The sequence below is a fragment of the Strongylocentrotus purpuratus genome, unplaced genomic scaffold, assembly GCF_000002235.5.
Source record: "Strongylocentrotus purpuratus isolate Spur 01 unplaced genomic scaffold, Spur_5.0 spur5_scaffold_14, whole genome shotgun sequence".
In the NCBI taxonomy this organism is placed as follows: domain Eukaryota; kingdom Metazoa; phylum Echinodermata; class Echinoidea; order Camarodonta; family Strongylocentrotidae; genus Strongylocentrotus; species Strongylocentrotus purpuratus.
Window position 1 is genome coordinate 15,342,709 of NW_022145599.1, and position 27,124 is coordinate 15,369,832.

At 37.9% G+C, this 27,124-nt stretch overlaps 2 protein-coding genes across 2 annotated transcripts; both read right to left on the minus strand.

The window, feature by feature from the left end:
• Window positions 1-881: 881 nt before the first annotated feature.
• LOC100888937 (5-hydroxytryptamine receptor 1-like) lies at window positions 882-3,275 on the minus strand. The gene is made up of 3 exons (XM_030985101.1): window positions 2,961-3,275; window positions 1,702-2,395; window positions 882-1,132 (listed from the first exon to the last, which is right to left on the minus strand). The coding sequence occupies exons 1-3, from the start codon at window positions 3,273-3,275 to the stop codon at window positions 882-884; spliced, it is 1,260 nt and encodes a 419-aa protein (XP_030840961.1).
• Window positions 3,276-17,876: 14,601 nt separating this feature from the next.
• LOC105440717 (probable G-protein coupled receptor 101) lies at window positions 17,877-21,565 on the minus strand. The gene is made up of 4 exons (XM_030985102.1): window positions 21,251-21,565; window positions 19,711-20,419; window positions 19,038-19,141; window positions 17,877-17,888 (listed from the first exon to the last, which is right to left on the minus strand). The coding sequence occupies exons 1-4, from the start codon at window positions 21,563-21,565 to the stop codon at window positions 17,877-17,879; spliced, it is 1,140 nt and encodes a 379-aa protein (XP_030840962.1).
• Window positions 21,566-27,124: the final 5,559 nt, after the last annotated feature.

Sequence of the window (27,124 nt, forward strand, 5' to 3'; positions counted from 1 at the left end):
ATGTTTATGTGAACAGTGTTTGTAACTTTACCAAGACATGGCCAAAGTTCTTATCATTTTGATGATTCCAGAACCTTGCAGTATACACCAATACTATGTGCTAGATGTTCAACCTTTTCTGGTCGATTCCACCCCGTTACTTTCACAATGCAATCGCATGACAAGAAGTCAACTTCATCTTTAATGCCTAGGTCACATTTGCCGCGGCGGCCATTTGGTCAAAAATATATACGGCCAATGGCAATTATAGGGCCGCCACAGCATTCCCACGGTCACATACGGTAGCGGTCACATAATTATGTTAGGTTAGCCGCTCGGCGTATTTTTGAATTTGTGGAGACAGAAAATCTGCGGCTCCCGTACGGCCTTTGAAGTTATTACGCCTAGGGGCGTCCCTGCGGCGGCCGTAGATTTTTGACAAATACTATGGTAGATGCAAGGTAGCCACAAGGTGCCTGCAGGGCGACCGAAGGGGGATCATACGGCGACCGTCCCCAGACTGATGCTACCGCTTTACCCCTGGAGTATATAAAACGCAAGGCCACCGTACACCCGACGTACGGTCGCCGTGGAACCGCTCTACGGCATGACTACAGCGTGTCTAATCGCTACCGCGAACCTAGAAATGAAAACATTTATAACTCCGCGTTTTAATCCCACGGCGACCCGTACGGTCTGTACAGATAGGGATACGCCCTAGAGTGACCCTGAGGCAACAGCAGATTCTCCGCGGCCACCGCAAGTATCTCTCGATTTTGGGGGCGTACGGCCGCCGAATCCTAGCCGTAGAGCAAATGTGACCTAGGCATAAATCAATAAATATATCATGCCATTCGCCGAGTTTCACGGCGAAATGGTTATGCTTTTCATGGGGAAAAAAATCATTCTTCTCCGGAGTTGCATTTAATCACTGTATTCAGTCCGATCCACCAACGGCTTAACATGCCCCGGTAACGGGCTGCTATTCGTCTATTCATGAACGTGTAGATTAGAGGGTCAAATAGGGAGTTGGAGTACCCTAGCCACACCGTGGCCACGCCCATCCAATGGGGGATGTTGATGGATAGGAGACACGAGTTAACGATGCAGTACGGTGACCAACAGACCAAGGTGGTTAGCACAAGTAGGGTTCCTGATAAGAAAGACAACAACCCAAAAACAGACACTGTTGGAAAAAAAAGTGTTGGATGGAAATCATATAAAACATATGAACAAGGAACATAAGCCAGATGGTAACATTATTTCTTTATTATTAAACACTCAATATGATGAGGGATTCTGTTAAATATGTTTACAGAAAATTAAAGAGAAGACAATACAGAGGTGTGAATTTAGGGGAGGGGTTTAGGCTGAGCTAATGATGACCTATGTCGGTTCATCACGACATGAAATAACCTTAGGGCTTAGGCTAAAGTATTATGAAGTTGCAGAAACGATAAGTCGTTCCCAAACGACGGGGGTGGGGGGGGGGGGGGTGAGAGGGGCAAAAAGATGTTTCGCATTTTGCTAATAGAAAAACTTTGCATCCTTAAAACGCCAATAAGTTAATGTACAATATTTGAGAGGGGAGCAATGAGAATTAATACATTCTGTCATGTTAAAACCTTGCATTTGTGGTAATACAGTCAAATAAGGATTGCGATTTGCGCAAGATTAAACATTTCTACAAACGTAAGAGATTCCAATACAGGAAGTACTTACCAGTCAGGGCAACTCTTTTTTCAATGTTGAGTTTCTTCTGCATGGACCTATGGCCTTTTTTCTTGATTCCTGTCATCATATTTTTGCGTTGAATAGCCTTATTTCCCTCGTTTCCTCCTTCAGCATGTTCAGCGTCAGTTTCCTCGGTGATTGAAGACTTGGTGTAGTCCATAGGCTCTGGGGTAAGATCCGAGCAGGTAGGCCCTTCACTCGACTGGTCCATGTCATCCATTGGCATGTCATTGTCAGCATGGGTCACACGGTCTTGGTCGTCGTCGTCGTTGTCTGTTACGGAACATACGTTGGTCTCGATACTAGGTTTCGCGCTGGCGTAGGACCTAAGCAACCGTTGTTGACGCCACACGCTCAAGAACACACCAACATAGCAGAAAACCATGGCAGGTACGATGACTACAAAGATGATAACGTTGAGGATGACGTAATAGAAACAGTCTTCCTGCCACTCTGGAGAGCAGCTGTGGGAAATCTTCTGATACTTGATCGCAGAGACGACTCCAAATAAGGAGGGAAAGGAGGATCCAATGGCGGCGACCCAACAGAACACGATAAAGACGATGGTTCTTGATTTGGAAGGAGGGAAGCGGGCCGACCAGACTACGGCCAAGTAGCGGTCTACGGAGATGGCCACGATTGTAGCAAAGTTCCCGAAGGCAAAAAGAACGTTCCCGTGAATCTGCACACAATGATAAATGAGATTGCATTAATATTTCATATCCAGTAGAATATCAGCTTTTCGACAAAACATGCCAAGACCATCACACGGGGATTATTTTGTATGTGATGATTCGCCAACAAGTATAATCTATAAAATTATGTGACTATCTCACACGGCAACTATTACCCAAATAATTTGCCATGCAAGTTATGCAACCCTGTATAAACAAAAAAATATCATAAAATATTGATGATTTATTAATGATTGCCGATTGGCAGTTACAGCACAAATCCCCCGTTTATGTATGGAGCAACTATTTCAGGACTGCTTGATTTCTGAAAGGTTCATATTCAATGGAGTTTTAACGATCGAGTGATACTTTTCTTTTTGAGTAGGCGAGGATCCGTATTAGATTTGTGATTTTGGTATGTGAAATACCAACTATAAAACTAAATAGATTTACCCCAAAAGTATTACATATTCTTTTCATGAGAAGTATGAAGTTCCTTGAATATTCCAAATCGAAATAAGGTAAAATAATATGAGAATGGTTGCGAAGAATGCGAAATATAAAAAGACTCACAAGACACACAGCTTGGTTGTGAAGGAGAAAATAGCCTTGGTCGAACACGGATACTATGAGGAATGATGTGTTCATCATTGTAAAGCAAAGGTCGTTTATGATGAGGTTCAGGATCAGCCAGTTATGGAGGTTCCTTCTCAGAACCTTGTCTCGAATAATCGTCACCATCGCGATTAGATTGGCGACCAACGCTCCGAGGAAGATAACCACAATGATGATACCTTCGATGACGGCCACCACTGACGTCGACTCGTGGTAGATCGTGACACCATCAGGTCGATCGTACTGGGTTTGGGAGGTATCCTGGCTCGACATCGTATGTTAAGATGCTAAAGTATAACTTTCGCTACACCGTAACCTACCGCCTATTACTGAATAAGTTCACTCCAGCGGATACGTTATATACCCACTGATGCACACCGTAACATTTGGGGAGCACATGTGATTTGTAGCGCAACACACGCGAACCATGAAGGTGACCCGGAAGGGACATCGAGAATTAAAAAAATTTGTTCTGAAACTCTATACGCGACAGAATATGCATCTTGTCGCATATTTTGTAACGAATTTTGTTATTGCTTTAGTTATCTTCTTTCTCCTCTATCTCTGCTTTCTTTCTTTCTCTCTCCCTCTCTTTATTAATATCTCTCACGTCTGTAACCTCTCTCTCTCTCTCTTCCTCTCTCTCATCTCCTTCTCTTTCTCTCGTTATCCTTCGCCCTCTTTCTCTTCCTCTCCCTTTCTGTGTTTCTCTCTCTCATTTCTCTCTCATTTCCTTCCTTCCTTCTCTCTCTGTTTATCTTTTCCTTTCTCTCTCTCTCCATTTTTTAAATTTCACTCTCTTCCTTTCTCCCTCTTCTCTCTTTCTATGTAATAATAACTGCTGCTTTGCTACAGCCAAGCTTTAAAGCCTCTTTAAATTGTTGGGAGGCCCACACATTTGATGGCTTTTTTCACTTAAATTGTGTAATTATGTGAAAAAGGAAGTCATTTAAGGCACAATTCTGCAAGGATTGTTAAAACAAAAAGTGTTTGAAAACGAATAGACCGCAATGGCTCCTCGCTGCAAGCAATAAAGAAGTATATCGCTACCAGAATACTAAATTTGGGTTTTCTGCGTACAACACAAAACCTAAATTTGACTTTCCTTCATCAATACTCGTCTTCCAACATATTTGTTTTATAAATCATTGCAGTGTAATCATTCAAGTGTATGTTAATTGACGACCTCTTTCACATCATTATGTAATTTAATTTAAATTTTGCCATAATATTTAGGGCAAATGTTGGGCTCCCAACACTTAAGAGGGGTTTTAAAAGGGCTTTGTTTATAATCTGTTCAGTACATACATTCAGAAACATGAGAAAAAGCTCAAAACCATATATACGCGTACCATTCTATACACTGTTGTTCATATATTTGGAATATTTTATTTTTACCCCAATTTATGGAATTATTTTGACAATGATTTATTCCTAATAGATCTAGATAATAGTATAGATTCTCAGATTTTATTGCATAATAATTTGCCAGTGTTTGTTGTGCGTGACAGCTAAAGCATGTGTATGCTACTATGCTTATCAACTAGGGGACCTACGCCCTTAAGTCACAAATGACAGTAATGAGGATTAATGCCCCACAAAAGGGCACTAATATAGCACATCGACACGGTTTTGATCCTGGGGCCTCACAGTTACGAGGCCATTGTTTTGTCACTGAACCATGACTGTACGCAGTGGGGGCTAGGGTAGGGGGCAGTTCCCACAAATAAAATAAAAAATAAAAAATGCAATAAATTTTCAATAATTCATTGAATCCCCGCCCCCCGGTCCCTAACATAAAACCATCCTTACGGCTCAAGGCATGGGCACATAGAGGATTTTTTAATGTTAGGGACCGGGGTAAAATGCAATGAATTATTGAAAATTTATTGCATTTTCTTTTTTATTTGTTCAAACCTCGTTTTGGTTCTAAACATACACATGATTGTTTTATGGTGAAATAATAATGCCTGTGAAAATTTCAGGTGATTAAAGCCATTCTAAAGTGTTGGGAGCCCCACAAATGTCATGGCAAAAATTCAATTGAATTGTTTAAGTATGTGAAATTATGAAATACACATGTAAAACATAAACATGACATGCGAGATGACAATCTCGGGCAAGATTTCTTTGTGTAGACCTATCCCCATCCCCCTCAGAATCTTTATGGATGGTATAGATATTTTGGTTTTGATTATTTTCATTTTTATTTTTTAGGGTAAGAAAAGAGTTTAAAAACGTCGAAATAATTTTTAAAAAAAAATAAGTATAAATGTAGATCTTTAGCCCCTCTAAAGGAGGGAGGGAGAGAGAGGGAGAGAGAGAGAGAAGAGAGAGAGAGAGAGAGAGGAGAGAGAGAGAGAGAGAGAGAGAGAAAGGGAGAGGAGAGAGAGAGAGAGTTTGGTATCACTGCATTCATTATGACTATTAGGACTATGTAAGTATTACAGTCATCCCTCACTTGAAGCTGATGACTAACATAAATAAGGAGCAGGCACCAAAATAGCAAAATGTTGATGTTATATTTCATATTGGAAGTGGTATTTGTCCCCTTTCCATGAAATGTACTAATACTATAACTGTAATGAGAAACTGTGATGCATAGACTCCTGTACACTGGTCAGTTCCTCATCGGCCATCCGCTCGCGCCGATAACACGTACGATACGCCCTCGATGCCCGTTTGCTGAAGTGAACTTTTTTTTCAGAAACTTCGGCGGCGGGTTTTACTCCGAGGGGGGGGGGGGGGGGGGGGGGTACTCAGTACTTTGTTTTGACGGGGATGTGCCGCTCAAGCCTCGACTTTTCTCGATTTCTCAATTTTCGGTTGTATTTGGCATGCAAACACCTGAACATTTGGGAAATTTTGAAAAAAATGGACCAGTATATTTTATGTTTAGGGATTTTGGGTGAAAAAGTGACCCATTAGAGCGGCACACCCCGTATCTCTAAATATGTGAGTACCTCATACTTTAAAAGGGGTGTAGCATGACGATTCTACGTGTCTTTCCCGTGGCCTGACTCGTGGCCGATCGGGTATTGCGGTGGTCACAACCCGCCGTACTTGCATGTGCGTGCTGTCTACGTGCAAAAACGTGGGCAAAATTTGGGTATCCGTACGTGGTGAGTACCGCCTCCGTACGGATTTGGGAGCACGCAGACACACCGTAGCACTTTTAGTGCACGAGGAACTTTCGCTGCGTTCGGGCTGCGGTCGGGCTACCGATTAACCCCAGTGCGTGTGACGTGCGTGCCCGGTACTGCCAACGAGCGCACAACGCACTGACTCCGTGCGTTTTTAAAATTTGTTACCCACGGTCACTTGCTCTACGGAAGGCGCACTAAGTACGTGCGTGCTGCGCACGTGATAAGTGCGTGGTCCGTGCTTACTCGCCACTTCCCCAGTTCAACTGTCCAATGAGCACGCAGAACTCACGTGGACCGTACCGAATAAGCACGTGCTCCGCACTTACAACGCACATTGTGTGCACTGATTTATGCAGTATATAGTCTCTGCGGTGGAATGGGCGGCATCTTGAGGCAGCAGCAGCTGGAAATTCTGGAGAACATCGGAATGTTGTCCTATATATACCCCGACATCGGGCGGAAAAACTCACCGAGTTCATCGCACGTGCACGCACTTACGACGTGCGAGTCAGGACACCGTACGAGGGCAGCACGTGTAAGTACGGCCTCCGAACGATAACGTGGCAAACGCAAAGAGACCGTACGCTGTAAGCACGTACAACGCACTTACCACGTGAGCAACGTACGATGCACGCAACCGCTCACGACCAGGCGTGGCGTGCGGGCCACGTACTTACACCGTGCGTGTGACGTAGGTTGCCGGTACTACCTCCCTACCTTTGCCACTCCCTCCCTACGTGTTCAGAAAAACGTGGCAGCCGTGGCCTCCCCAAAAACCGTACGGACTAAAAACACGAACGGTGGGTTGTGACCAACGCTTAACGACTTCGGACGACGGGACCGCAGTATTCACGTGCGTGCAACATACGTAAAACCGAATCGTGCATGAGGAGAACTTCGGTCTGTTTCGTGAACGCTTTAGCGCGCGCTGACCGTTAATCAAGTCCATTAGTTACTTGCAGTTGTCCAAAAGAAGTTGTAGATGGCGTTAAGTAGTATTTGCCATGCTACACCCCCTTTAACGGAGTTTGGAGTTTTCGCTTTTAAGCAGCCTAACAATCATATCACGATAATTAATTCTGAGAAAGTGGTTTTTACAATGACCGCACATAATTCAAAATCAGGTGATGATCAGCGAATCTGGACAGCTTAAAAACAATCCTAGATTTATAATTACACAAAGGTCCGTTTACTTGTCGTAAATTGAAATCATTCAACTCAATCGCATTTATAAACTTCCTCCTTTGACAGGATATAATGAAGGCTGATTCAAAGAATGAACGGCACGTTTTCATTGTATCCTTTTGATGACGAACCATTTACTGCTTGATTGGTGTAAAAGGGATGCCCCAAGGAAAATAATAAAATTGTTTCATGACCACTTAGCCAAAGCTGTATTTTTCTTCTTCCTGCATTATGATATACCGGAAATAAGGAAAAAATAGTATGTAATTTTTTTTAATGTCAGCATTAAGAAAATAATAATTAATAGCATTTTCTGACTACACGTCAAATATTTGTTTAAAATCAAGTTTATATTTTGTCCGCTCTTAATTTCTGCTAATGATTGATCATTCTAAAGTCATAACTACTAAAGGGATGTTTTTATTTGGCATGCTTGAAATGGATCGCACCAGAGTTTATGAATCTATCGGATATTTTTCTATGTCCGGGTTTCTTTCTTCTTATAGGATTACAAAGGTCCGTTACTTCACGTAAATTGAAATCAATCAATACAATCGCATTAATAAATTTCCTCCTTTGACAGGATATGACGAAGGCCGATTCAAAGAATTAACGTCTCGTTTTCATATTAGCATTTTAATGATAAACCATTCATTGCTTGAGCGGTGTTAAAGGGATGCATCAAGGAAAACAATTAATTATAATTTTTCATGACCACTTTATAGCCAAAGCTGTATTTTTCTTCTTCTTCTTCTTCCTGCATTACTAATTAAGGGGGAAAACAGTATATCATTATTTTGTTAAATCTTAACATTAAGGAAATACCACTTAGCCAAACCTGTATTTTTATTATTCTTCTTCCTGCATTACCCGATATTATACAAACATCCACAAACTCCAGCAATTTTGTTGTATTAATATTTGCATAATGAGTCACTGCGTGTCCTCTTCTTCTTTTCTCCCTGCATCACGATATAAGGGAATAATGAGTTTGTAATTATTTTTGTAATGTTAGCATTTGAAAAATATTAATTTATGTCCCGTATTTGAAACCAGGGGATATTTATTCATAAACGGTTATATAAGCGGTTGAATTTATGTTCTTCTTCTTCTTCAAGATAATCTGCCTCCTTCAATACTGAAGATTCTTGCAGATGCCGTATACTCGGCCTGGTTGGGGTATGCAGGTGGACCATTACACCGGGGTTTCCCCCTTCTCTTATACGAATAGTGCAATGGGTTCTTAACGTGCAATGGTGGTGACTCTCCTGTACACGGGGCCTCCATTTAACATCATATCCGAGGGACGGAGTGTTTTCCACTTGACATAACCTGCGTCTATGAACAAGGGAAGGGGCACGTTAACACACAACGCAGACTTCAGTCATCCGCCTGAATGGCAGTCGAACCCGGGATCTTTGGTTCGACAGGCAGACGCTTTACCGACTGAGCTAACTCGCCTCCTTAACAGTATCCGGCGTTTCCATGAAGCGAAATACAATGTTTCCCTCTGGCCGAACCCTAAATCGAAGTAAAGATGCACAAGTTTGCCCCTGTCAACGGGCGCGGATTCAGGCGGAGGCACAGCCGGCCTATGCCCCCTCCCTTAGGAGTCTAAACAAAAGGAAAAAGAAAAAAGAAAGAAAGATAGGAAAAGAAAGAAAGATAGGAAAAGAAAGATAAAAGGGAAAAAATAATCATTCATATGGCACATGTCGTAAAAATGTCAATGACATTATCATCAACCATGTCATTCATGAGATATAAAGCGAAAAAAATCCATACAGAAAGAAAGGAAAAAATATAAACAATGTGAGTCCAAAAAAGTATACACCTAGGAAATTGCTAATTATTTTAAAAATCATCTTCAGGGAATAATTATACATCTTATGAAAGAGTGTTTCATCCCAAATTATTTGGTATCATTTTGTGTGGTACGCGTTAACGCTTGGATGACCAGGAGACATTGTTTAAGAGAGTGCAACAATTAACTTGCGCCAAACGTCTAATGTGATGTTTGAATAAAACAATTAGGGATTTCGGTATTAATTCGGTCTTTGCAGATCCAAATAAAATCCCTAACAAAATTAATCATGCCACACATATAAGATATAAAATATCAAAGAACATTTGTGCGCGTGTGTATGTGTGTGTGACTTTGCTGATGCAAAAAGCATATGCAATGCATCTCATTTGATACATTCAATTAATTCTCTCACTTTAATACTTTGGCGCAAGTCAATTTTTGCACTCCCGCAAACAATGCCTCCTGTTCATTCAAGCGTGAACACATATTACACAAAAATGATACCAAATTTTTCGGGATATTTCCCCATATTTTCACAAAGTAGGTCAAGGCCAAATACGAGGTGGGTGTTATTTCCTGTTATTTTGAACTCTCATGATCTTTCTTTCCTCATCCGGTGCAGAGGTCGCCTCAGATGATCTACGGATCAACATAGTCTACAACAGTCCCAGAGAACTATTAAAAAGGGATATATAAAGAGAGAGAGAGAAAGAGAAGGAGGGGAGAGAGAGAAAGAGAAAGAAAGAAGGGGAGGAGGGAGAAGGAGAGAGAGAGAGAGGGTGAGATAGGGGGTATAGAGAGGTTCAGAGAGTTAGAGAGAAAGAGTAAGAAAATATTGCCTCTGACAAAGTTAAGGTATACAACAAAAGTTTTCATCTAGAAAGTTGCTCGTGTGATGTTTGAATAAAACAATCGGGATTTGGGTATTAATACGGTCTTTGCAGATCCATATAATATCCCTAACAAAATTAATCATGCCACACATATCAATATCGAATATCAACGAACATTTGTGCTCGTGTGTGTGACTTTGCTTCTCCAAAAAGCATATGCAATGCATTTCATTTGATACATTCAATTCATTCTCTCACTCCGCTAATACATAATATACATGCTGTAGGCATCACTTTGACGCAAGTCGATTTTTGCACTCTCGCAAACAATGCCTCCGGTTCATCCAAGCGTGAATACGCACCACACAAAAATGATACCAAATGATTTGGGATAAAACATTCTTTCATAAGATCTATAATAATTTACTATTGATAGATGATTTTAAATAATTAGCAATTTTCTAGGTGTAAACTTTTTTTTGACTCACACGAGTTGTACTAGGCAGATGACCTGATAGTTTGCAGACACAGAACCTTGCCAGTTGCTGTGCGTAACAGTGTCTGCACAGTGAGACTAGGCAAAGGGCATGCTGCAAAGGCTGTACTAAGCTGATTTGATGTAGACATAGACTGGTAGAGCTAGACTTAGTTCAGAATCTGATCAGTTCTTAAAGGTATAGACCAGTTTTGGAAACGCCCCCCTGTCAAAAAACTAAATGGAAGCTCTTATTGCCAATCATGTGATAGAATATGCTTTGACTAATACGTGATGATCCCGGTTGATGATACAAATTTTGCTGGGGAAACCGCCTACTAATGATATATTAGGTAAATTATTAAATCTATTTGGACTGGATGCGCCGCATATTTTTTTTACACAACTGTTTTGCCATTTTCGCGAAAAAGTTCCAAGACGTGCTCTGGTGAAAGAGTCTAAGTCGTCAGCGCACTATATGTGCAAGCACGTACATCCAGGGAAGGGAAAATTATTGAAAGGGAAAAACAAGAATAGTGGAGAGGATATGGAGAAGGAAAAACAAGGAAATACATAAGTAAAGAGAAGAGGATAAGTCAAAGGAAGAACATAGAAATAAATAATTGAAGGGCTAAGAGGATCATAGACTAAGGAAAAATGGGGAAATACGTAAAAAAGGAGAAAGGAAATCTATCAGATTAAAACAAAGAAATAGATGACGAAGGAGAAAAGAATAGATTGAAGGAGAAACAAAGAAATACATGAAACAAAAGAGAAGAGGTTAGAATGAAGGAGAACAAAAGAATTACATAACGAAGGAGAACTTGGGGATAGATTGTGGAAAAACAAAGAAATATATAACGAAGGAGAAAAAGGATAGCTTGAAGAAAAAATAGAAATACATGACAAAAGAAAAGAGGATATATTGAAGGAGAACACAGAAATACATAATGAAAGAGAAGAGAGGATAGATTTAACCCGAAACAAATAACGAGTATGTACAATGTGTAACACTGCTAAGGGTAATGCTAGACTCTGTCTCTAGTCGTTTGCACAGTATATTTGACTGAAGTGGCTAAACAGTTGTGTAAAAAAAAATATGCGCGGACTGGATAGATATCGCGTAGTACCATATACATCTTTCTGTGTACATTGCTTGTAACTTTACCAAGACTGGGCCAAATTTCTTATCATTTTGATGATTCCAGAACCTTGCAGTACACACCAATACTTTAAAAAAAATCCTCTGTACGGCCATGCATTATGGCTCAAGGCATGGGCACACAGAAGATTTTTTTTTTCTGTTGGGGACCGGGGGGGGGGGAATTCAATGAATTATTGATAAACTTTGTTTGTTTTTACCCTAGCCCCCGCTGCGTACAGTCATGCTTCAGTGGCAAAGCAATGACCTCGTAACCACTCAGAGGATCAAAAGTGCTGATAGTCCCAAACACGCAAAATTTCGTTTCCAACCTGCTTTTTCGTATTTCCGATAAAACCCTATAGTTAGTATACTTCTATGCCATGGTATTGCTGTTTAATGAGGCATGAAGTGAACATATCTATTGTCGGCGCTGATGGTCAACTACAATCATCTTATTGCCCCAGTCTGCTGCTACCCAGGATTTTATTGTGGACACTTTAAGCTTCATTGTTGGTAATTTAATCCAGCTCTACCGAAACCAACGATTACCATGGCAGATACAGACAAAGCCCAAATGAATACAAGGGGGAAGGAGAAAGAGAAATCTGCTTTGCTGGCATCAGTGATACAGGACATCTTTCGGGATAAAAGATTCATCGACTTAGTGGAAGAGCGCGTTAATAAACAACTAGCTGACATCAGGGAAACCATCGACACTCAACAGGCAAGGATCTTCGATCTCGAAATCGTAACAGACAGCAAGTCGAAGGAGATCGCAAACTTCCAAAACCAACTTGAAAATCAACACGAGCAGATTAAAACACTACAACGCAAGCTCGACCAACAGGAGCAATACTCCAGGCGAAATTGTCTCCTGTTCTTTGGCTTCGAGGAACGCAGTGAAGAAGATACCGATGACATCATTCTTCAAGTGGCAAATGAAGTTCTCCAGGTCAATCTCTCCAAGGATGATCTGGAACGTACCCATAGAAATGGCTCCAGGCAGAAACATCAAGAAAAGAACCTGCCACGCCCAATCATCGCGAAGTTTACATCATATAGAAAGCGCCAGGAAGTAATCCCCAATCGACGGAAGCTCGCCGGTAAGCGGAAGTCCATCCAGGAAGATCTGACGAAAGCAAATCAAGACCTGCTTGCACATGTACGAACCTCTGAGAAAGTAAAAGCAGCATGGACACGAGATGGTCGTATTCCAATGACTGACAAAAACAACAAAAAACACTTGATCTTGTGCAAAGACGACCTACGGAAGTTTTAAAGTCTGGTTAGGGTAGGCACATTCTGAACTAAGTGAGTGAACTTTTCATTTAATTTTTTCCCCCTCATTTAACAAAAATACTTGTTACATACTTTGTTATTACAGTATATTAATTGTTATTTTCTGTATTTATTGTACCCCTATGTTTTGTTGTTTGTCTTTATGTAGACGGATTGCCATGGTCATATTTAATGTTCTCCTTTTACATGGATGATACACATGACGCACAGTATCCCATATGCTTAAACCCAGTGTTTCCATTTTCTGATTTGAGCGATGATGAATTTAAGAATATTTTTTCAACACCATTGCATGAACATAAAATTAATATAAATAAATTTTAAAATACATTCAAACATTCTTTAGAATGTGATCCAGCGTGTGACAATGATGACGATGATTTTTTACAGGACGATATTGTTGAAAGTAATTATTATTTGGAAGATGAATTTATGTCTTTACCAAAATTAGATTCTGATTTTAGTATTATACATTTCAATGCAAGAAGTTTATCCAAGAATTTTTTAGCTATAAGTGAATTTATTCATTCATTAAGTTACTCTTTTTCTATTTATGGTTTCACGGAGACATGGATTCAAAGTAATACCCCCATTTTATTTCATTTAGAAGGATATTCATTCATTCATATTGATCGTATCAGTGGTAGAGGAGGAGGAGTGGCTTTTCTTGTTTTGGACTCTTTGAATTTTAAAATTAGAAATGATATTTTATTGCAATGCGATGGTAATGAATGTCTTTTTATTGAGATTACGAATAAGAATGGAAAAAATATAATTGTTGGAATAATTTATAGGAAACCGCAATCAAGAGTAGAAAGCTTTATTAACGCATTTTATGTATGTTTATAAAAACTTAATAAAGAAAATAAATTTATTTATATTATGGGTGATTTTAATATTGATCTTTTAAAATGTTCAAATAAATATAGTGCTGATTTTTTAGACATGTTACATTCCTCATCACTCTTCCCACTTATTGTTAAACCCACACGTATTTCTGTAAATAGTGCAACTCTTATAGATAATATATTTACAAACAATGTTTTTTCATGTATAACCCCGGGAATAATTTTTAATGATGCATCTGACCATCTACCAATATTTCAAATAACAGGGACAATTATTTGTAGAGATTATGTGTGTAATATTCCTAAAAAACGTATAATCAATGAACGTACTATAAATAGTTTAAAGTTAGATTTGAATGATGAGGATTGGAATGGGGTTATGTATCCCAGTAATGTAGAAGTAGCATATGGTCGGTTTAAACATAGATTTATGGTATATTATGATAAAAACTTAACGTATTCTACTAGAAAAAATAAGAATAAGTGCAAGAAACCTTGGTTAAGCGAAGAATTATTGAATGTAATCAAAAATAAAAACAAGTTGTATAGAATATATTGTAAGAATTCTTCTTCTAATAATAAACTTAAGTATTATAAAGCTCGCTACAAGGTAAATAAATTATTAAAAATGGCACGCAAGGCATATTATGCAAATAGATTTAAGAAAACTAAAGGTAATATTAAACAAACATGGTCTGTAATAAATGAAATATTTGGTAAATCTAGGAAGACTTTGCCTTCATATTTTATAGTAAATGGACAAAATATACATGATCCACATGATATTGGAAATTCTTTTAATGATTTTTTTTATTAATATTGGATTGAATATATGCAATACTATTCCTGTAAATAATATTGTAAATTATAGAGATTTTCTGCCTCAACCATGTGTTACATCTTTATTTCTAAAACCTGTTAATGCAAATGAAATAACTACAATTGTGCAATCATTAAAAAGTACTCAAAGTTGTGGAGTAGATGATTTTAATCCATGTGTAATTAAGAAAGTTATTGATTATATTTTAGAACCTCTTATTCATATTTTTAATATGTCTTTAAGTACAGGAATTATTCCATCTGATATGAAAATAGCCAGAGTCACCCCAATATACAAAAAAGATGATGTTCATAATTTAGGCAATTACAGACCAATCTCAGTTTTAACTTTTTTTTTCAAAAATCTTAGAACGAATTGTATATAATCGTTTGAATACATTTTTATTAAACAATACAGTATTACATTCTTGCCAATATGGATTTACCAAAAATGTATCAACTGAAATGGCTCTAATTGATGTTCATGATTATTTAGTATCTTCCTTAAGTAATAAATTACACACTGTAGGTCTTTTCTTAGATTCAAGCAAAGCCTTTGATTCTATAGATCACAATATTTTGTTAGATAAATTGAATTACTATGGAATAAGAGGTGTTGCTTACACATGGTTGAAAAATTATTTGAATAATCGACACCAAATAGTTGTATATAACAATGTTTTATCTGACCCAATGCAAGTCACGTGTGGAGTCCCTCAGGGCTCAATTTTAGGTCCTCTTTTATTTCTATTGTACATAAATGATTTAAATTATTGTTCAAACATTTTGAAATTTGTCCTTTTTGCTGATGACACAAATATCCTCTATTCTCATAAAGATATTAATATTTTATGTCAGACTTTAAATAATGAGCTGCAGCATGTATCGCAATGGTTCAATAGTAATAAATTGTCTTTGAATACATCTAAATCAAATTTTATATATTTTCATTATAAGCAAAAAATTATTTCAGCTGATTCATTAAATGTATTAAATATAAAGATGAATGATGTTCCGATAAAACGAGTGCAATCAACTAGCTTTTTAGGTGTAATTATTGACCAAAATTTAACTTGGAATGCTCATATACTTATCATTTCAAACAAAATTTCAAGAAATATTGGTGTCATCAGCAAATTACGTCATATCTTGCCACAAAATATTTTGATTTTATTGTATAATACAATGGTTTTACCGTATTAAATGTATTGTAATGCTGTATGGGGCAACACATACCCAACGAGATTACAACGACTGCATATATTACAAAAACGTATAGTAAGAATATGTCTTATGTCTGATTTCGATGCCCATTCAATACCATTATTTCAACAACTACAGTTTTTAAATATTTTTCAATTGAATCAATATTGTATATCACTCATGTTTTTAAACATAAAACTGATAAACTGCCGATTAATCTTACCACTATGATGAAATGTAAAAAATATGTTCATAATTATAATACTAGAAATCCTGATAACTATTTTATTGAAAAATGTCCATCAACAAATTCCTTATTTACTTTTAGACACACTGGCCCGAAAATATGGAATTCTCTCCCCAAAGATATACGTGATACTGCTTTCTTAAACTCTTTTCAATCTAAACTAAAAAAATACTTCATCTGTTTTTAAATCTATAATAATATTTGCATGTTAATACGTCTCCTATGTTTTGTACACTGTTTTGTTATTGTTATACTTTTTATAGCCAATTGTTGGAACTTGTATATGTATCTTTTAATAACAAGGAGCTGCCTCGACAGAACCTTATGGTTTTATTTGCAGTTTCCCCAATTCATTTCTATTGCTGTTTAACTTTTTATAATTCCGATATATTTGTAGACATGTTTCCATTTTGTGTGTATTTTGTGTTTTCTATATTGTATATAATCTGTATCTTATATGTTTTTTATGGACTTGAATTGAAATAAAACTTGAACTTGAACTTGAACTTGAACTGTGAGGCCCCATGATCAAAACCGTGTCGATGTGCTACATTATGCTAGGAGTCCACTGGGCCATCGCCAGTTGGTGTCAGTTTGCGCCAATGCAAATTACTGTGGCGCCTAGTGGCGTGTAGTGGCTCAAACTGCCTCCCAACTGGCTCGTGGTGGCCCGTAACGGCACCAAATTTAAATGTGGCGGCAAGAAAATTTCAAAATGTTTGAAATTTTCGTCGCGCCACTTGCATCGAGCAATCAGCGCCAAGTGTCCGCCAAGTGGCACCAAATGGCGCGAACATATCCCCCTTTGGCGCAAACAATCCGCCTATTGGAATCCACTGGAATGTAATGGCGCGCGCCTGACCAACAGGTCATCAAACATCTCTAGGGACACCCTGGTTAAGTTCTTGAACTTCCTCCTGTCATTCTCCCTCAGCTCTTCCATCAAAGTGTGGTACTGTCCACGTTCGGCCCTCAACTGTGGGTGGAGCATGGGTCTAAACCACCAGTTGTGCTTCCTTTTCTTCTTAGGAGGCTCTTCTTCTTCAGGATTGGCCAGCATAAGTTGATAGGTAGTGGCCACCTCAGCATCTCTCATCATCTTCTGATGGAGCAGCATCATCACTCCAACATTATCAAAAGCCTCAGACATATTAAAATTGTAAATATTTAGTAGAGATGTTGTTCATACAGCAGCTGAGGAGGGTCTGAACCAGGTAGCCGATGGCCGGTATTTATATAGTCGGCAAGTAGCGTCAAGCGGCGGCAAGTTCAAACCAATTTGGCGACCTTTGGCACAAACTAATCACCAAGTGGCGCAAAGTAGCCGTCTATTGGCGCGAATGGCGCCAACAAGGTGAATTTTGGAATCAAATGGCCGTGTAATGGCGCGAACTGGCGCAAACTGGCGCAACATTTTGGAGCAAGCCGGGTGGCATTTGGCGCACGCCATATGGCACCCAGTTTATTCCACTTGGCGACATATGCCGAGCGGACATTAAATCGGCGCCACAGCGAGCCACTACGCGCCAATCACATAATCTTTGGCGCGAACTGGCACCAACTGGCGCTGGCCCAGTGGACTCCTAGCATTAGTGCCCCTTCTGTGGGGCATTAATCCTCATTACTGTCATTTATGACTTAATGGCGTAGGTCCCGTAGTTGATAAGCATAGTAGCATACACATGCTTTAGCAGTCACGCAAAACAAACACTGGCAAATTATTATTCAATAAAATCTGAGAATGTATACTATCCTCTAGATCTATCAGGAATAAATCATTGTCAAAATAATTCCATAATTTGGGGTAAAAAAAAAATATTTCAACTATATGAGCGACAGTGTATATGGAAAATAAATGAACATCAAACTCAAACACGTCCCTGCTCAATACATTTATATGGGTCAAGAGAGCAACTGAGAGCAAAATTATTGAGTTTTTTAAAATTTATTTATTTATATATTTCAATTCATTTAGCCATTTATTCATATCAGTTCATCAGTTATTTTTTCCAAAATGTTCATGTTTCGACTCTGGCTTGAAGAAAAGTAAAATGACTGATCCTCCAATATGAAACCAATGCTTGGGATGATAACAATGTAGAGATCTTGGCAATGCAGATTAATCCCTTACTAAATGGCACGAGCGCACTGATTTGGATTCGAACCCGGGACCTCCCGAGACCACTGTTCTACCACTGAGCCATCGCGCCTACTCACATATCTTGTTTAATTAATCCTGTATTGGATGGATCCCAGAGCTCTTAAGTAAAAAGCGAGTTAAAATTTCTTTAGAAAACGTAACTTAGGTTTAAAATAAAACATGTATTATAATGTTGAGCACAGTAACCGTAAAATAGAAGAAAGAAGTACAATTGATCGTGATAGAATATAATTTGAGAGCAAGCAGAAATTTCATTGCAATAGATGGTGGATACTCTTACACTCTTCAGTATAGAGTCATGTAATCATGTTATTTAGACGATTAAAACATAAACGAAGCTAGATTTATTCAACATTACATTTTTGTCATCCCGATCATAATTACGACCATTTCGACAACTGTCGATTCCTATCTATTAGTGATATGAGCTTTCAAACATTCAAATTTCACTCGGCGTCTCATGATAATAACGCTTAAGATAAAACAGTTTTCTAATTATCGTGCATGGTGTATCATTACTTCTCTTGTGATACAAATTAAATGTGAAGACTACGTTACCTATTGGCGTTTTTTCCTTCTTTTTAACAGACAATAAACACATTTATATATATATATTTACGGCGGCTTTCCACTCCATATTTGAACAAGCCTTTATCAAAATATCGTGCCCTTCGCCGAGTTTCCACGGCGAACATTTTATACTCTTTATGGAAAAAAAAATTCATGCTTCTCCGGAGTTGCATCTAATCAATGTATTCAATCTAGTCGACCAACGTCTGAACATGTCCCGGTAACGGGCTGCAATTCGTTTATTCATGAACGTGTAGATTAGAGGATCGAATAGGGAGTTGGAGTAACCTAGCCACACCGTGGCCACGCCCATCCAATGGGGGATGTTGATGGATAGGAGACAAGAGTTAACGATGCAGTACGGTGACCAACAGACCACGGTTGTTAGCACCAGTAGGATTCCTGTAAAGAAAAAGAAAAAACAGACACTGTTTGAAAAAAGTGTTGGATGGAAATCCTATGAAACACATCAACAAGGAACAGAATCCAGACGGTATTACATTATTTCTTTATTTAATATAAAAACACTCAATATGGTGTGAGATTCTGGAAAATATGTTAACAAAAAATGAAAGAGAAGACAATACAGAGGTGTGAATTTTTGGGAGGGATGTAGGCTGAGCTAATGATGACAATAATTATGCTTGTTCATCATGACATAATATAACTTTGGGACGTAGGCTAAAGTTTTATGAAGTTGCAGAAACGATGAGCCGTTCTAAAACGACGAGGTGGAGGGGAAAGGTAGGTTCCACAATTTGCTAGTAGAAAGACTTTGCATCCTCTTAACACCAATAGGTATATGTACAATTTTTCCAAAGGGAGCAATGATAATTTATACATTCTGTCATGTTAAAACGTGGCATTTTATTTCGAAAACTTGTGGTAAAACAGTACAATTAAATTGCGATTAGCGCAAGATTAAAACATTTCTACAAACTTTTGGAAATTGAAACACAGGCAGTACTTACCAGTCAGGGCAACTCTTCTGTCAACGTTGAGTTTCTTCTGCATGGTCCTATGATCTTTTTTCTTGATTCCTGTTATCACATTTCCCTGTTGAATAGTCTTATTTTCCTCGATTTCTCCTTCAGCATGTTCAGTGTCAGGTTCCTCGGTGTTTGAAGACTGGGAGAAGTCCATAGGCTCTGGGGTAAGATCCGAGCAGGTAGGCCCTTCAATCGGCTGGTCAATGACCTCCATTGGCATGTTATTGTCAGCATGGGGCACACGGTCGTGGTCGTGGTCGTCATCGTCGTTGTCTTCAACGGAACATACGTTGCTCACGACACTAGGTTTCGCGTCGGGGTAGGACATAAGCAACCGTTGTTGACGCCACACTTTCAGGAACACACCAACATAGCAGAAAACCATCGTAGGTACGATGACTAGAAAGATGATGACGTTAAAGGTGGTGCCAGAGATGCAGTTTTCCTGAAACTCTGGAGAGCAGCTGTGGGAAATTGTTTTATACCCGATCGAAGAGACGCCTCTCAAGGCTCTCAATAAGGAGGGTAAGAAGAATCCAATGGCGGCGACCCAACAGAAGACGATAAAGACGATGGTTCTTGATTTGGAAGGAGGGAAGCGGGCCGCCCAGACTACGGCCAAGTAGCGGTCCACGGAGATTGCCGAGACTGTGACAAAGTTCCCGAAGGCAAAAAGAACGTTGCCTTGAATCTGCACATAATAATAAATAAGATTGAATTAATGTTTCATATCCAGTAGAATATCAGCTTTTCGACAAAACATCGGGATTATTATTCATGTGATATGATTAATCACCAAGTATAATATATGTGAGTATCACACATGTCAATTATCCCGGGTAATTTGACATGCAACTCTGTGTAAAATCAACTTTCTGCCCAAATATTAATGATTTATTAGTGATTGCCGATTGCTAGCTGCAGCATTCAGTCCCCAAGTATGTAGCCTATGCAGCAACTATTTTAGGATTGCTCAATTTCTCAAGTGTTCATATTTAATGGAGTTTTGAACGATCGAGTTTTACTATTTTGTTTTGAGGAGGATAGGAGTCATAATAGATTTGTGATTTGGTATGTGAAACAGTGGCGGATCCAGGGGGGGGGGGGCAGGGGGCCCGCCCCCCTCCCCCTTGAAGAAAAAAAACCATGTAAAAACACGTGATTTTTACCTTTTTTGGGGGGTGGCCCCCCCCCCCACTAAGCGAATTTTCGACCGGCACGATAAAAAAATAGTGCTCACTACCCCCCCCCCCCCCCCCCCCCCCCACTGAGCGACTTTTCGGCCGGCACGATTTTCAAATTTTCGGGAGCAAAAAAAAAAAAAGTTGGGCCCCCTCCCCTAAGAAATCCTGGATCCGCGCCTGATGTGAAATTCCAATTATGAGACTCAATAGATTTACCAAAACAATTGACATAATTCTTTTCATGAGAAGGATGAAGTTTCTTCAATATCCCAAATCGAAATACAGTAAAATCGTATGTGAGAATGGTGGCGAAGAATGCAAAATAGTAAAAGACTCACAAAACACACAGCTTTGTTGTGAAGGAGAAAATTGCCTTGGTCGAACATAGATACTACCAGGAATGATATGTTCGTGATTGTAAAGCCAAGATCGTTTATGATGAGACTCAGGATCAGCCAGTTATGTAGGTTCCTTCTCATAACCTTGTCTCGAAGAATCGTCACCATCGCGATCAGATTGGCGACCAACGCTCCGAGGAAGATAACCACAATGGTGATACCTTCGATGATAGCCACCACTGACGTCGACTCGTGGTAGATCGTGACACCATCGCGTCGATAGTATGGCGTTGGTGAGGCACTCTGGCTCGACATCGTATCACTTATTTTGAGAAAGTGGTCTTTACAATGAAGGATAACAGCGACCGATTATGATTCAAATGATAAAAGATGATGATCAGCGAATCTGGACAGCTTGAAAACAGTCCGAGATTTATAAAAACAAAAGTCCGTTACTTGACATTAATTGAAACCAATCAATTCAATCGCATTTCTAACTTTCTCCCTTGACGTACAGGATATGATGTAGGCTGAGCAAAGAATAAACGTTTCGTTTTCACTTTTAGCTTTTTAATGATTAAGCATTTATTGTTTGATCGGTGTTAAAGGGCTGCCTCAAGGAAAATATCTAGTTAGAATTTGTCATGACCACTTAGCCAAAGCTGTGTTTTTCTTTTCTATTTACCCTTCCACGGGGTCCCTTTTATAATTCTCAACATAATTCATGCACTATTCCATGACTTGTCATATATATATTCAAACAATAAAATATTACGATATAATCTCGGCCGCAAAGAGACATTTTGGATTTTTAACTTAATAAAATGTGTACACCAATTCTTTAACATAAAGACATAAAAACATAAAAACATAAAAACATAAAAACATTTGGTAAAATGTAACCATTTTTCCACAAAATTATTTTTCTTTACGAGTTTTAAAAAAAATATATATCTTTCCATATCATATTAAAGTAGATATTCATTGATTTTAAAAACTAACTATATTTTAATTATTGCAAAGTTGAAACTTTGATTCGACAAGGTTATCACAATTCAATGCTTGGAACCATTCGAAGTTATGATTATTATAAATTACAAAACGCTTAAATACAGCCCCGGCATAGCACCTGAAGAGCTCTCCGAACGCTGCTGAGATTTGTGAGATCACAGTATGGACATGACTTGCACAAGCAGACGATGTCCCATGACATCTCACACATTTGCAGTGCCTGTGTTTTTATCTATACCTGAGTTCTTTCTCTTACTTCACTACCCACAGGCTAAATGTATAATCTATTACCTCACTCTAAACCCCGCGCATGGTTTTATTTTGATGACAAATGCAGCGATACAAAAATAAAGGAATCTGACGCTTGTAAACAAAATAAGACGCCATTGTATATTCAGCTGTCCACACCGGGGTATGTTCGGCGTTTCAAGAGGGAACAAATGCCGTCCTTAATATAATTCCGGGGTTTTTTCAATTTGAAAGTCTGGTTTCTTTGATTGTTAATTAACCCCTATCCTGAGTATTTACAAGCAAACGATTTCAGTTATCAGAATCGGGTCATACCCCCTTTTGAATGGTTTGACATGCCATTACATTTATATACACTAAACTCATTATAATTTGAGAAATAATAGCTTTGCAATTATGTTCATTCTGGGATGTCGTCTGCTTGGGCAGTGTTGGTCCATATAGTGACGTCACTAAAATATCGTTATTTTTCCGGCGAATCTCTCGTATATCCCACCTGCTATGGAGGTGGTTGTATTTGTATTTTTATAAATCACCCGATATGTAGTTGACCTAAACCTTGTATGATGGCCATCTGTTAGCTTACCAGTTTCTAGTGATACATTAGTTGACATATTTGTGATTTTCTTTGAATTTCACCTTTAAGTTTAACAGTTCAATTTCGACCAGTGGTATCTGATATTTGGCTGAATACATTTCTTTTCTTACAATAATTAAGATATTAAAAACGTTGTTATGACCTCCTTTCAAGCCAAACAATTCCCTTTGTTTTGTGAGTTTGGCCTTTATATTGGTCTTACTGAAAATCATTGTTCAAGTTTTGACCATTTTATGTTTGCATATCGGCAGTAACAACAAATGCAAAATTTTCTCTTCACTGCTGTATCAAAAATTACAATGTTTATCATCAACTATTTGGAATTTCAGCAATGAATCATTTATGTAAAGTATTTTGTTTAAACTCTTAAACTGGAACCATCTCATATTTATGTCAACAGTTGGCTGATCGAGAATAAGTTTCCATCCGTTTTCAACATGTCATTGATAAACAATGGCGGATCCAGCGGGCCTAAACGGCCGCGGCCCGCTATTGTCGGCGCAAAAAAAAGGGAATGAAAAAAAGAGGAAGAAAAGAAGAGAAAAAAAGAAAGGAGAAGAGAAAATAAGGAGAAGAGAAACAGAGAGAGAGAGAGAGAGATAAAAGAAGAAAATAAAAAGAAAGCCGCCCCCCCCCCCCCCCCTCCCGCCCCCCATCCCACTCCGGAGTCGGAGGGACTGCTTTCGTGTTCCCAAAATCTCTGGTAAAGGGGTACTTTTTACGCAACAAACTCCGGCCCGTACTGACTTTACACACCGGAGATAGGGGGTGCTTTCAAAGAGAGGGAACATGCATATGCGTACCCTAAATAACACTGAGTTTGGGGGGGGCGGGGTTTTATCCAAACTCAGATATTTTATACCCACCAATCTACATTGATAAACTATATATTTTACAAAAACGTGCAATACGACTGATACATATTAAGAGTGAATTTCTTCCTAGTCTACCACAATTTGTTAAACTAAAAGTTCTCCCAGAGTTTGAACTATTAAAACTTAATATATCAGTATTCATTATTAAGTATCACAAAGGAATTCTCCCATTACCTTTCGAATATGACAAGAATTAATCCTTCATTCTATACGTATCACACTCGTACACGTGATCATCTTTGTATTCCCATAACCCGTTCAATTAACCCGTTCTATTCTACAGGATTACATGAATTAATGGAATTCAATTTGCAACACAACATTTTCTCGTTTTAGAACTCTATTCAAACGATGCATTTTTTTAAAATGTCATCCTTGACTAAGTAGAACCTTTTTTCTCTTTCTCTTTCCCGTCTCTTCTCTTTCTTCTCTTTTTCATTCTGAACTCTCCCTATTTGTTGTATTGCTCGTGTGTGTTTGTGTGTGATTATGGGTAGTGTGTGCATATACATAGGTTATACCTGAGGATAGTTAATGGTAGGTCCTTGTTTTCTTTCTTCCTCTTTAAAGTAATGCTTGCTTTCCATAATTGTATTGAACGAATCCGTTCCACTGGCTGTCTGTCGTAGCAACAAACGGAGTTGACAAAAGACTTAACTCCGTTTCGTTGACGATCAGCCATGCACAAGGAAGACGAAAGACTTGATTCATTCATGATATCTTCAGTAATTTTTGACGGATTTTAATGAAATTTGATATGAAGGTTCATAGTATCAAAACACAGCCAAAGTTCGATTTCGGAGTATGTAGGTCAAAGGTCATAGCTCAGTAAATATGCGAATCTGGTTTCCATTCGATAACTTGAGTAATGTTTGACGAATTTTAATGAAATATAATATGAAGGTACATGGTATCAAAAACATGCACAGTCTAAGTTCGATTTCTGAGTATGTAGGGCAAAGGTGAAAGGTCATAGCTCATGAAATATGCAAAAACACCCAATTATATATGTGAACATGTGGTTAACTTCCTTGCCTAGTAATATAATAGTATAGTCCAATGGAGGTACTTGTTCCGACGTATATAGGCCAATTGTACCCTGCGAGGGGATGCTACGCTTTGCGTTGAGTAGTTTTCTTTAAATTAAGAGACAGTTTATTACTTCTAAATCATTTTGATAATTTTGGTAATTCAGCGTTAATATTTCTTAAAAGGATCTGAAAATCTGAATTGGAACAAAATGCATTGGTGTCATATTCGAATAAAATATACTGTAGTGCATTTGATGAAATATGAATATCCTTTACATATATAAAAAAAAATAACAAAGGGCCGAGGATTGACCCTTGTGACACTCAACACGTTATAGATAATAATTCTGATTCATTTTAATCATAACATTTATATTGTTCTATATTTGTTAAATAATTTTTAACCTTTGTATAGCAACACCCCTCAATCCATAGTATTCCAATTTACGTATAAGTATTGTATGGCTAAGAGTGTAAATTGCCTTGCTCAGATCCATGAATACTCCAATAACATGCTTATGATCAGCTAAGGCATTTCACACTCTATCAAATAATTTATTGTAACAATGCTATCTCCGTTGAATGAAATTTTCTAAAACCATATTGATTTTCATACAACAGTTCGTTTTTTGTTAGCAAATCATACAGTCCATTATACATCATTCTTTTTAGGACTTTAAAAATACTTTGTAAGATAGAAACAGGTCGGTAATTTGAAACTAGAGAAGAGTCGTCTTTTTTGTATATTGGAATCACTTTTGCTGATTTCAGTGATAAATTACAAATATATACTAGAGGCGTTACAATACTTTCTGCTAATTGTTTTAAAAAGTGCGTACTCATCGCATCCTGACTACAAGAATAACTTATTTTCAATTAATTGACAATATTCAAAATTTCAACACAGTTTATAGGCATAAAGAAAAACGATTTATCACATGGATTTGAAAGGAATTGTAAATAATCTGAACTATTGGAATTTATTTTTGATACCTGAATAGGGCCTACATTTACGAAATAGCCTACTTATTAAACAATCTGCTATATCTTTAGAGTCTGAAATTTTCTGACCATCATTGTTAATATTAATTGTTGATCTTTTGGTATTTTGCTTTCGAAGAGTTTCTTTTATGACTTTCCAGGTAGATGCCCTATTGCCGTTAGCATTTTCAAATTATTTTACATAGGCCTAGTACATTTTACGAATTCTTGTTGTTAATTTATTCCTATAACATTTATATTCGTATTTATTCTCGTTACTTGGATGTCGGAGACTACGTTTGCACAATATATTTCGTTTCTTAATCGAACGAAAAAATCCCTTCGTTTTCCATGGATGTTGTGGTTTTCTTTTTTTTAATATTTTGTTTAGTCTTTGGAATACATCTATCAAAGTGGGCTTAAAATATTTTCCAAAATAGTCCATATGCAATATCACTTTCACTACAAGATAGTTAAATCATTCCATGTTTCCATCATCAAATCATTATTTAAAGATAATATATTTTCCGTTTTAAATTCATGAGACATTGATATTTCATTTTGTTTTTTACGAGACATGAGATCAATATTACAAATAAGAAATATAGGAATGTGATCAGATATTTCACTGCAAACTAGACCAGCATTCATATATTCAGTAACAACATTCGTAGAAATATTGTCTATTAAAGTTGATGTGCTCTGCGTAATTCTTGTAGGTTTATCAATGGCTCTAATGAAAGAATTCGCTTGTAAAATATTCACACAAATATTATAATAATTATTATCCGAGTTCAACAGGTCTATATTAAAATCACCCATCAAGTATACATCTTACTAGTCTTATTTTATACGACAACAAATTAGATATATACATTGCAACTCCACTACCTCTTCCAGATTGTCTATCAGAGCGTATAAGTGAATAATCATTGATGTTATATATAAGTGGTAAGTTGTCACTCAAGCAAGTTTCAGTAACACATATTACTGAAAAGTGTAATGTAAGAGAATAAGGGAATAAATAATATATCATTTTTAAAACAATCTTTACATTAAGAAAATACCACTAAGCCAAAGCTGCATTTTTCTTCTTCTTCTTCCTGCATTACTCTATATTTATTATTAT

Coding starts and splice junctions, on each gene's coding strand:
- LOC100888937 (XM_030985101.1), bottom strand. CDS start 3,275: ATGTCGAGCCAGGATACCTCCCAAACCCAGTACGATCGACCTGATGGT. Junction 2,396..2,960: donor ACAACCAAGCTGTGTGTCTT/GTGAGTCTTTTT, acceptor CATTGTGTGCAG/ATTCACGGGAACGTTCTTTT. Junction 1,133..1,701: donor AAAAAGAGTTGCCCTGACTG/GTAAGTACTTCC, acceptor CTTTCTTATCAG/GAACCCTACTTGTGCTAACC.
- LOC105440717 (XM_030985102.1), bottom strand. CDS start 21,565: ATGTCGAGCCAGAGTGCCTCACCAACGCCATACTATCGACGCGATGGT. Junction 20,420..21,250: donor ACAACAAAGCTGTGTGTTTT/GTGAGTCTTTTA, acceptor TATTATGTGCAG/ATTCAAGGCAACGTTCTTTT. Junction 19,142..19,710: donor CAGAAGAGTTGCCCTGACTG/GTAAGTACTGCC, acceptor TTTTCTTTACAG/GAATCCTACTGGTGCTAACA.